General features: G+C 42.9%; 1 protein-coding gene across 1 annotated transcript in view; it reads right to left on the bottom strand.

The window, feature by feature from the left end:
* Positions 1 to 299: 299 nt before the first annotated feature.
* PIK3AP1 (phosphoinositide-3-kinase adaptor protein 1) overlaps positions 300 to 12743 on the bottom strand; it is a 187217-nt gene continuing 174773 nt past the window's right edge. Inside the window, exons 14-17 of the mRNA XM_056530352.1 lie at positions 11039 to 11188; positions 10825 to 10895; positions 5882 to 5988; positions 300 to 1627 (exon numbers count right to left, since the gene is read on the bottom strand). Of these exons, the coding sequence (XP_056386327.1) occupies positions 1567 to 1627; positions 5882 to 5988; positions 10825 to 10895; positions 11039 to 11188 (389 nt within the window). The 3' untranslated portion in view covers positions 300 to 1566. The remainder of the gene's footprint in view (positions 1628 to 5881; positions 5989 to 10824; positions 10896 to 11038; positions 11189 to 12743) is intronic.

Here is a 12743-nt window from a genome sequence, read left to right as displayed (position 1 = left end):
ACAGTATGTGCTCATTTAACATGACAACCACTGTGCTATTGGTTTAATACCTAACCAGTCAGAGCGATAGGTACTGATAATCCATTCCATCTACCAGAAATAAATTCTAGCTTTCTTGTTGTCGTTTGACAATCCCCATTTTGGGGACAAAGTAGGTGTTATTTCCTCAGGAAAAGAAATTGTTAGAATTAATTCAATTCCAACAACATATCTGTGTATAAAGGGTCAGGTCAGATCAACCTTCCAAGCATTAATATTAGTCTTATTGGGGTCCTAAATCTAAGTGTAAACTAAGTCTCCCTTTTTTAAGCTGCCGTCTTTAGGTTTAGTACTTGTATACGCTCACAGTTTTACCATTTAGCAATGATTTACTTACTGGTCACACATATTTATATACAGTAAGGCTTTATTAAGACCATAAGAGACTGTATATTTTACAGCTGAGTTATATTTTACTTGTGATAAAGGTATTAAAGAATTGTTAGTTCCCCTGTGTTAACCCGAAGGCAGCAATTTACTATAGAACCTCATCATAATGATTGCACCAAAACATTCAATATTTCTCAGGATCAAGATGTGAATATACAGTAGTTAGACATATAAATATAGGTACAGATAATCTGATATACAAAACATGTTGGCTCATCCTGTAAAAATGGCATCACTCCAAGAAAAGAGAATACAATAATTGGAAGCAATGTGACTCTAAGGGGGTTGTCTGACTTATCAAAAAGAATTTAGATCTCTTGATATTGTGGTTAAAAAAATAAAAATGCCATAATCTGTTCTTCTCCATTTCAAGCACTGCCCTGTGCCGCCCCCCCCCCCCTCCCCCAACAGCTTTGTTTACATGGCTCATATGCCCACATCAAGGCTGCAGGAAATCATTGGCCTTAGTTTTCTTGTGCCATCTACCAGTGAAGGCAGAGATTGGCTGTTGTGGTGACATGGGTATATTGGCACCTTATTACTGCAGCAAAAAGGACTGTATATGGACTGTATATTGTGGAGAATTAAACAGATGAGTATAGCTTATATTTCTTTTACCACAAAATAAGCAGTGGGATATTTGTCAACTATTTTAACTGGAAGATGAACATTCTGCCAATTAGTAGTATTTTCTAGGCAAAAGATTTATGTGTGAATTCATTTAATGTATATTTTGTAGATTTTATGCAGCAATATTTGTATTGCAGATTTTATTTTGGAAAATCAATGATAAAGTTTGCAGCATAAACTGTATGTGTGAACATCCCCTAAAAACATCAGTTTAATTGTATCATCTTGTTCTCACAACATTCTGTGATATTTGAGCTTTATTCATGCGGATAACCATTTCTCCATTTCTGAAAGTGGATAAGTAGCCCTTCACAGTCTTCTGGCTGGTTGATATCATCCAAATTAGTTGAGTAACAAAGAGTGAGCTGGCAATATAGCTCCAACGGAGTCCATTTTATTAGTCAGTGATAAAGATGATATATTTTACACTTTTACACACTGGGAAGGAACGTCTATTGCCTGTTGGTTATTAGGAAAAGGTACATCATTCTCTGTCAACGCTCATTCTCAGTTTCGGCCTCTAGGTGGCACTGGAGGGGCATTTCTGTAGTTATAGGATGGTTGAGACCTAGAATATTAAAAAAGAATAATTTTTTTTCTTACGAATGAAAGATTTGTATTCATTTTATGAATTCTGACAACATGTATTCCCTTTATCATGGGCAGTGTCAAGTTTTAAGTATTTTTGATGAATAGAAGAATTTTTGAAGAATATATGGGTAGACTTAATTATTGAATTTACACAGCTCCTTTTGTATATTTGTTGCAATTTTTTATGAAAACAGCGATTTGCATAGATTTTGTGATTTTTTATATATTTTTTACAATTCCAGGATGAACTCAAATTTGCACTGACATTTGCAGTGATATCCGATTTATTAAATTTGACAATCTGACATTGTTCCTCTCCCCTATCCAAAGGATGAGATATTTTCAGCGGAGAACCCCTTTAAGGGGTCCGAAAAATTGGTCTGAGCGTACTACAGGTCAACTGGGTCCAATATTATTCATTTGCAAAAGGATCCAGCACAGCTGTCAGATGATCTAAAGAGAAACTGTGTGCTTATTGTGAGCGTCTGTAAAATAAAAACTAGATAAAAGTATATACGACATATGTAAAGGTTTATATATGCCCGTGCCCGGGCCTCAAAAATAAACAAAATAAACGTATACATACCTTCCTACGAGCCCCCATTGGTCCGGCACAGGCCTCACGGTCTGGCAGTGCTGACGTCATACCACTTGCTGGGGACGGGGATGCCGCAGAGCCGTCGGCGTATCACTGGCCGTGGCGATGTCCCGCCCCGGCCTGTGATAGGCTGAGCCCACTGTCATGTAAGGAGCTCTGGCCGGCTTCTTACATGACAGTGGGCTCAGCCTATCACCGATCGGGGCGGGACATCGCTACGACCGGTGATACGCCGACGGCTCTGGGGCGTCCCCGTCCCCAGGAAGTGGAATGACGTCAGCACTGCCGGACCATGAGGCCTGTGCCGGACCAACGGGGCTCATAGGAAGGTATGTATACATTTATTTTGGTTATTTTTGAGACCCGGGCACGGACATATATAAATGTTTACCACTGGAGTTGTTCTTTAAGGATGTGTTCACACAATGGAATGTCCACACAGTGGATCTCTGTGCGGACATTCCACAAGCTTTGGTGCGAGGACCCCACAGAAATACGGTATCTTATAGACGGCGATGCATTCCTTACAGGGTCCGCAGAAAGAATGAGCATGTTTATTCTTTGTGCAGACAGGAAAAATGGAAATTTCGTGCCAGAAACATCTGGCATAGAAATTCCACCATTTGCACAGAGCAGCATAATCCTGTTGAATTCAACAGCACTCTGCTGAAGCAGAATTTCCATGTGGACATACCAAGCGGAATTCCGAAATTCTGACCTAGCCTAAGACTAGGTTCACACAGCAGAAATTCTGCATAGATTCCTCAATTCCGCGGCCACATTCCGTATCTTTTAATCATTTGCAGAATCTATGCAGAATCTATGCAAAAATCCATGCAGACATTTTGCTGTTTAAACATAGCCTTATGGTGCAGTCAGAATCTGCAATAAATCCACAGTTTTTTCTGTGGAACCTACAGCAAAATATGCAGGTGCAGTGAGATTTCAAACACATTGGCCCAAATTTACAAACCTGCATTAAATGGCCAATGTCATTCGGAAAAATATTTGACATGTCCTATGAAATGTCAAATGTTTGGATCAGATGAGTGTGTTTAGACCTCCACCAATCAGGAGAACAAGCCCAGGAGAAGTTCACTGTCAGTGCGCTCTCTCCCTGCTCTGTGTCACATGATCGAGACAACGTTGCAATTTAAGTTTATGGCACATGTCACGATCATGTAACACAGACCAGGGAGAGGAGCGTGTGGCAGTGCAGACTTTTCTTGGCTCGTTCTCTTGAATGGGAAAAGTCTGAACACTTAGACGCCTGCCGATCAAAACTTTTGATAAATGACAGGACGTGCCAAAAGTTTTTCCAAATGACAAGTACTCTTTAAACAAATATTTGTCCATTCTAACTAATTTCCTTTCTTAGGCTAAGTTTCTGCATGTTTTTTTTTGTGGCCCAAAAAAAACGCCAGAAAAAACGCCACAGCATTTTCCTGTGTTTGGCGTTTTTTTTCTTGCATTTTTTCTTGCGTTTTTTGCATTTGAGTGGAAGTTGCATTTTTGGCCCCTTTGGTGTTTTTTTTTTTTTTTGTTTTGGTACCCAAAATTTGTTGGGTGCCAAAAAAAATAAAAATAAGGATGCAGTAGTGATGGGAAAAAAATAGCATTTAATTAAATTTATATTTTTTTATAATGGAATTTTCATTAATTTTTATTAAAGTGTGTGTGTTTCACCTTTTTTCTCTCTATTTTTTAAGTAGTACTACTACTCCCAGCATGGAACAGACTGTTCAATGATGGGAGCAGTAGTACCTGTACTAATAGACATATCGCACCGGATGTCAGTCGTGACACCTGATGCGATCGTCCATAATATAGCAGAGATTTGGAGCGGCTCTATACAGCGCTCGCATCTCTGCACTTTACTCCGGCCAGTGATGTGAATAGAACATCACTCATTCATATTTTTCGCCCAGAGTGGGGATTGGCCAGATGGTGGCAGCCAATCACAGCTCTCAGAGGGAAATATGAATGAGTGATGTTCTATTCACATCACTGGCCGGAGTATAGTGCAGAGATGCGAGCGCTGTATAGAGCCACTCCGCATCTCTGCTATATTATGAACGATCGCGTCGGGTGTCAGGAGTGATACCCGCTGTGATCTCTTCTTAACTGCAGGTACTGCTACTCCAAACATGGACCACAATTTGCTCCATGTTGGGAGCTGTAGTACCTGCATTAATAGACAGATTGCAGCGAGTGTAACTTTTGACACCTGTTGCGATCTGCCTATTAATGCAGGTACTACAGCTCCCAGCATGGAGCAGAGTGTGCTCCATGTTGGGAGCAGTAGTACCTGCAGTTAAGAACAGATCACAGCGAGTATCACTCCTGACACCCACTGCAATCCTACTGTATAATGTATAGATGCGGCCGGCCGCTCTTCTATGGTCCCCTGACGTAGATATACACTTATTCATATTACCCACAGAGAGTTGTGATTGGCTGGAACCATCTGAATAGGTGTATATATACGGCAGTGCAGGGTGCAATAGAAGAGTGACCGGTCGCATTTATAAATTATATAGAAGGATCGCAACGGACCAGGGGCGATCTGTCATTTAGTACAGGCACTACTACTCCCATCATGGAACAGTGTGTTCCACGCTGGGAGTAGTAGTACTCCCTAAAAATATGTAAAAAATTAAGAAAAAAAGTGAAAAACACACACATACTACATTTTTATTATTGTCGGCTACATTTTTAGTGCTCTGCCCGCACACAAATTGATCCCTGTTTTAAAAATTTATAAAAATTTCAATAAATACAATTTTTTTCCTTCACTACTGTATCTTTTTTTTTTTTTTTTTTAATGGTACCCTACGAAATTTTTATTAAAAAATGTATCTCCATCACTTTTTTTTATCCAAAAAATAATTAAAAAAACGCCTGCAAAAAGCCAAAGTTAAAACCCACATTATTTTTCTTGGCATTTTTTGACTCCCATAGACTTCTATGAGAGAAAAATGCCACGATTTCAGGGGGAAAAAAAGCCATTGGCTCAACATGCTGCGACTTTGCAAAACCGCCAAGGAGCTATAAAAAAGAATGAAAAAATGCCAAAAGGATTAATAAAAGCAAAACTGAAAAACGCCAAGTGGAAAATGAATTTTGCGATTTCTCATTGATTTACAGCTAACATCTGGCCGCAGCGTTTTTTGGCTGAAAAAACACCATGCGGCAGAATTGGCGTTTTTCTTGGCGTTGTTCCCAAAAAAAAAATAAAAACAAGTAGAAACTTAGCCTTAGATAGCTTTGACAAAAAGAAACATGAGCTCTGATTTGTTGCTATGGGCAAATCAGACACATTTTTGGTTCAGGGAGATTAATAAATCTGGGCCATTGACTTCTGAGCAATCCGCAAAAAAGTCTGCAGAGAGAAATCTGTTACAGATCCACACCAAATTCTGAATTGGTGAAGATATTTGTGCAGAAAGCTGATGATTGTACGCTAAAGAGCACTACTGACAGCTTGTTTTAAAACTGAAAAGGAACAAACTCTCAGATCGCCATGGTTATCGTTTTTATAACAGAAGAAATTGTGGATGAAAATTAATTTCGAATTACCATTGCTGTAAAATATGGAGTAGGCTATTATTGGTTTTATTATGCAAAATTTACCTTCTACTACTTCTGTCTTGTATTCTGGGTGGTCTTGGTGGGGGTTTTTCCTTTGGCAAGGAATGCCTATGTTTGAATGGCTGCGGATGCTCTGAGACCTCATTATCCTATAACATTGACAAAAGGTGTTAAATTCTCTCTATATAGGTATAGTACTAATACGGTTATTCATAATTAAAGGGAATCGCCTGCTGTATTTGCTGCTAAGAGCTGCAGATACCATTGTGTGCTGGCTTAGAACAGGAGTTGTACTCCTGTACCCTAGCTGCCCTTTCAGGCAGCCTCCTTGCAGTGTCCCCTGGGCCCCCTGCACCTGTTCCCCTTGTATAGTTATCTTTATGCTGTGTATTGTATGTTAAAGTGTTATGTCTTTAAGAACCGTTGACATGTGATTAACCAGTGTCATGTGATTGTAACCCAGTGCGGTATCAGCAAGTCCCAAGAATCCCTAAGGTCTCTGAAGTCACTGGTCACCTCCTTGGACCTGGCTTAGCTGTATAGACTTTTCCACCTGTCTAACTCAGTAAAGCTACCGTTGTTCCATAACTTGGTGTCAGAGTCATTATTGCCCCCGTGCCTAGCCCAGGATCCACCGGTATACCTTTGGGTGGTATGGAGGATAAACCACGCCCTGGCGTCACGTACACAAGTGAATGCCATCTGCCACTAGGGCCATTCCATCTGCCCTCATCACACACTCTACCATAACTTTTGGCGTCCTACGAACAGGATACGGGTGTGCGCCTTATGCCTAAACTACCCTCCCAGTCTGAACTCTGTCCAGTATCACAGAGTAAAACACACGAGCGACAAAAATTGCGCCAGAAAGTGTATGGGACTTTGTCTGTGTCAAGAGGCGCTTGTGAAATAGAGGGGGAGGTGAAGAAAGGACTGTTATCTTCCATTGGGAACAGTGCTGAAGTCATGAATACTATGTGTAAAATTTGTGCTGAAGCAATGTTACGTGCAAGGGTGTCTACCACCATACCTGAAAGGGTTAATCTGTTGGAAGAAAAGAGCGCAAAGGAATCTTGCCAAAGCCAGTGTCCCGCCCCTGGGCGTAGAAGCCAAGTCGTGGTTTCTAATCCAAAATGGAACTTGAAAGGCCCACCCCTTGTTGCCCGGGGAGGGGACAAAGAAGAGGACGCACCGTAGAGTCGCTTCCAATCCCAGGCCCTGCTGATGACGAAGTTACGGTTGTCTGCCATTTGGTCGGAGACCAGTATAAGAAGCGTAGCCGGACCTCTTCAGTCTTGCGGAAGTTCCTGGTGAGAGCAAGATGGTGGAGGCACAGCAGAACAAGAGGTTAAAGAGTCCCAAGATGGCGCCGATGGCCCGGCAAGTTGCAGACGCAGATGTTCCAAGAGTTAGTGGATCATCTGCAGAGATTCTTCATCGGGGCCTAAGACGCCCATCTCAAAGTTCCGCTGTCTGAGGAAGATGGAGACTGGCCTGCAATGCCCGTATCGTCGCGAGGACGAGTCACCGTTGAGGGTGTCTCCCCACCACCGGACCTGGGGATCCTGGGCGGAGATCCACACAGAGGAGTCAGAAGTGTCAAAAGGGCCAAACATGAGGCCTGAGTGGCCGCCATAGTTGTAGAGATGAGGGCGCAGAGGAGGAAGGAGTATGGCCCTAAGGTAATGCCATATGAAGTTGCGCCAAGCACAACAATAGGACACTAAAAGCCTTGAGGCCTCATACATCAGAAGGCTGGAGCATCCTCGGGAGGGAGAGCCACCCCTAGAACAGCGGAGAGCCACGGTTATCAAATTTGACAGAGTCAGGGGGTATGGCAAATGTATGGACTGCCACCACAGTGGCAGTATTTTGGTCAACAGGAGAGCTGTGAAGAAAGACTACCTCCCTCCACCTCTACACTCCCTAGAGAGCGGGGAAATTGTGGAATACACCCCTGTACAGAGCCTGCGAGGGGAATGGGCAGCAGCCGTCACCAGGCCCAAGAATCCTACACAAATCCCTTCAACTATTTCCCTTCTGAGGATTGGGAGTCAGATCCATTTGGTCTCCTGCCACCGAGCATCAAGGGACAAGTCGTCCAAGAAGAATGGTATCCTGAGTCACCTGTCATGGATCCTAAATATCTGCATCGAGGGTTGCCTACAGATGTGCCCAGGCGTACTCCTGCTGTTGCGTAGTGTTGGCCTACCCAGCGGGCACCAACCAAAGTGCCTTGGCCTACTCCTGCTGAGGAGGAGGCTTGGCCGGCTCAACAGGCACCAACACATGATCCCCCAGTGGCGCAAGCTGCTGCTGTACAAGTGGTGGTCACCATGAGCCCGACCATCACTGGTTCCAGTTTGTCACATGTGTCATGGAATACCCATGTCAGCCCTATGAAGGGGGCACAATCTTGTGGTCCTAGGTACATGTCACAACCTAGAAAGCAAATTGACCGACAAAGTTGGAAGGGAAAGTTGCCAGGCTTGAATCTTGTAAAATTTTTCCTTACTTCCTAAGTCAAAGAGACTAACTGTATTGTATGTGGAAGCATTATTGTTGCTTCAGGTTATGCAACATTTTTTTACTGAGAACTCTGAAGTGTACCAGAACTGTGGAGTGGTACTTTATTGTCAGAGCAATATATTTTGTACCATTTTTGCACGGGTGCATGCAAATGTGACATTTTCTTGTTTCAGGTGCATTGTAATAAAGTGTACATAATGTGTACATACAAACATGTCTGAGATGTTTCTTCATGTCTATGGCAATTTATATAGGAGGTATCTTGACTAGGACAGGAGAAGAGTATCTACTATCTCACTGCCATGACAGTTAAAGCCAGGTACAGAGAATAGTGCTAGTACCTCGTATCATATTTAGTCAGTCTAGCATAGTTAATGATAATATATATAACTAATCCAGTGATGTACGTAGAGATTTGTGCATAAACTAGTCAAATGTAATATCTAGTTAGGGCTGTAGCTAAACTGTATATTTCCAGTCCACAAATAGTCAAATGTTTACGTCTAACCATTTTTTCCTGTCCTCGTGTACAGGGTGCTCTACTGGCCAGAGGGTTTCCCTGCAACTTAAGTAAGTCCCGTGTAGTGACAGGGTGTCATGTAAAAGGTAATATTGTTATTTTTTCTAAAGTATGTATAGTGCTCTGGGGAGAAATAGCTTCTGCCAATGGTCCCCAGCAGCTAAGGCATCGGGTAGAAAGCCTCTAGCAGCCTGATCCAAATCAGGTGTGTAAAATGTGTTACGTATGCAGTTACAAGGTTTACAAATCCCACATGTTCAAGATCCCATAACCCAAGGAGCATGTAAGGACATTGTCAACAAATGCCGCATGGACTCATCCCCAGTTATTTGTTATTCCTTACTCAGACCTGCGAAGGACATTCGGAGTTAATGCCCAAGGAACTGTTGTCATCACCAGGCCCCAGTAGCCACTTCAGTCATCCACCCTCCAGGACTGGGCGCCGAGGATGGCTGTGTTTAAGAAGGGGATTTTTTGGTGGCCCAGTACAGGAGTTTTACCCCTGTACTCTAGCTGCCCTGTCAGACGGCCTCTCTACAATGTCCCCTGGGCCCCCTGCACCTGTTCCATGTAACTTGGCATCAGACTCATTATTGCCCCTGTGCCTAGCCCAGGATCCAGCGGTATACCTTCGGGAGGTACTGAGGATAAACCACACCCTGGCATCACAAGCACAAGGGGTTAATGCCATATGCCCCTAGGGCCATTCTATCAGCCCTCATCACACCCTCTACCGCAACTGAATAGCTTTTAGGGTATAAAAGCAAACTGTACTTTTTCTGTCAAGGAGGCGGGGCAAAACTTCTGAAGTGCTACATACTGACATGTCCCCTTGCTTGCTTTTACCTCCTTGACTGATGTACAGGACTCTGTATATTAAGCAAGGAGAGGCTGGGAGGTGAAGGCAAGTGAGGAGGCAAGCCAGGCTTGGCACTTAAACAGCTTTGCTCTCCCTCCTTGACACATGGCTGGGAAATAAAATCTCCATTTTATAAGTTTAGCCGCCACCATTAGCTTTAGGAAAGCTTACTTTTATACCCTAACAGCTATCAATGTGTGTCCGCACCTCTTAGCAGCAGATACAGCTGACATATTTCTTTTAAATTGTAGCTCCATTTTTAGCATTAGCGCTGTTTAAGGGTTTACGTTAGGGTCAGTTATGCTGGAAATGCGTATTGACTGTAACTGGTCTTGAGATACATTGTGTTCTTTTCCTGTTATTCCATTAAAAACTATATTTAAAAAGTATTCCTGTGTTAACAAGCTAGATTAGTAGGCATCAAACCACTGGGAATGAAGGTTCAACAGAACCCTTTGGAGCACTGCACATGCAGGGCTACTCTGGACACTGTGCAAGAACTGTAACTTAGCCCTTTTTTATTCCCATTGTGCTTGTATAGAAGAAGGGCTGCAGTGTGAAACCATAAAGCCTGACCAGTCAAGAAGCCTGTAGACTGAGAGCACTATTTAATGAGAATGGAGACGCATATAAATGGAGATGGGTTATTTTCAACACAGACATGTATGGCATATCCTCAGGATGTGTCATAAATGTCTGACCTATGCAAGACCCTCCTCTGGGACCTGCACGTTTGTGGAGAACATGATCGACTCTGAATTCATTCCCTACCAGGATGCAGAAGCTGGCTCCCAGGTAGGATGGGGTTCAAATTAACCCCATTTTTCAAACAGGGATCTGCATTTCTCTGACATTTATGGCATATCATGTTCAGAAGTTCCTTTTAGAACACAATATAAGTTTGGTAACATTGTATGTATTGTAAATGTAAAACATACAAAATTATGACAAATAAGAAATATTTTGGATATACATATACAAGAATTTGGAGGGCCAGTATAAGACTTTTCAGCCCAACCGCTATATATTTAACCATTGGTATAACTGTATTACTTGTCCCTCTATATTTATAATTACCTCATTATCTCCCTCCATGCCACTACTCATGCTCAGAGTGCTGCGGGTACTGGATCGGTTACTTGCACTGCCTAGATTGTATAAAAATATTATAGACCATGAGAAAGAGAGAGAATGTATGGTTGTGCTCATACACAGAAATTATGCCATGAAAAAATTGTGGTTTTATCCTTCCAGTTGACATTTTGTGGTATACTGTGAACGGGACACTTACTTGCAGTGCTAGAGGTGCTATCTGTCTTCCAGTTTCCACGTTTGATGTCTCTTTTTGGAGGAAGTAAGCACGAACTAGTCTCATACATTCCAAGCTCAGGCTTTATTTCTAAATTCTGACCACGTCGAATGGGATTTGTGATTTCTAAGTCTTCAAATAAGAAAACAATACATATATAATATGACATAGTAATGTTAATTTTACTTTGTATATACTTGTTTTAGTGTGAATGGTTACAATATATATACATCTGTCTTGAATTACAGACACATTAAAGGGGTACTCCGCCCCTGGCATCTTATCCCCTATCCAAAGGATAGGGGATAAGATGTCAGATCGCCGCGGTCCCGCTGCTGGGGACCCCGGGGATTGCCGCTGCGGCACCCCGCCATAATTACTGCGCAGAGCGAGTTAGCTCTGTGCGTAATGACGGGCGATACAGGGGCCGGAGCAGCGTGACGTCATGGCTCCGCCCCTCGCGGCCCGTCCCCTTAATGCAAGTCTATGGCAGGGGGCGTGGAGACCACGCCCCCTTCCCATAGACTTGTATTGATGGGGGCGGGCCGTGACATCACGAGGGGCGGAGCCGTGACATAACGATGCTCCGGCCCTTGTATTGCCCGTCATTACGTGCAGAGCGATCTTGCTCTGCGCAGTAATGATAGCGGGGTGCTGCAGCGGCGATCCCCGGGGTCCCCAGCAGCGGGACCCCGGCGATCTGACATCTTATCCCCTATCCTTTGGATAGGGGATGAGATGTCTAGGGGCAAGGTACCCCTTTAAGGGTTTATTCAGATGTAGTGCAATGCTACCCTTTTTTATAACATGATGCTAAAAACTATTGTATCACTTTTTTGTCAGTTTATAAAGAAATTGCACTAGAAAAAAAAACAATGTAACACACAGCGTTATAGTATACGTTATGAAAGAGAAAGAAAGCCGGCACTGATGAGCTATATGCCTTTCCACACACCTGTATTGCTGAGGGTAGTATTAGGAAACACAGATCCTCTTATTGTCTACGCTGTGGTGCTCTACCCATAAGAGGGTACACAGTTCATGGCACAACATAAGAAAGAAATTCAGGTGGCACTCATGGTACAGTAGACAAAAGCTTCTTTATTCGGATCGGAGCGTTAAAACATGTAGCGGGGCGCTGAACATGCAGTGTGTTCGGACAACAGCTATTGCGCTTCTTCAGGTCACCCCTCCCTTGACGTGAGAGGCCAGGTAAATACCTCCTCACACCTAGAGATGGGTCAGAGATGGGGTGTACAAAACTGCCACAGCATAAAAACAGCAAATAACATATTCAAATCTGTAGAAAAACTAAAATCACATGTTACAAGGACCAATTTCACTCCACAACCTTGTACAAATCATAAGAACGTACAGATAATAGGAGGGGTTTAGACAAACGCAAACGCGTTCATGTCTAAGCGATCATTCAGACCTAGGTTTCCCCTAGCTCCGGTCTGAATGATCCACTTCGCCTCACACTGGAGAAGCGCTCTGCATCTGTCAGTACCTTCTCTCGCTGGTACCATTTCTAAACCTAGAAGTTTAATACTTGTAGTGTCTCCGCAATATGGTCTATCAACCTAGGTGAACCTTTTTTTTGTTTGTATAGAGTGAACATGTTCACGGAATCTTATATTTAGTGATCATATTGTGCACCCTATGTAAATCCTTTTACAAGGGCATA

This window comes from Hyla sarda, chromosome 7, assembly GCF_029499605.1.
Source record: "Hyla sarda isolate aHylSar1 chromosome 7, aHylSar1.hap1, whole genome shotgun sequence".
Taxonomy (NCBI): Eukaryota; Metazoa; Chordata; class Amphibia; order Anura; family Hylidae; genus Hyla; species Hyla sarda.
This window is presented reverse-complemented; position numbering and strand designations above follow the sequence as displayed.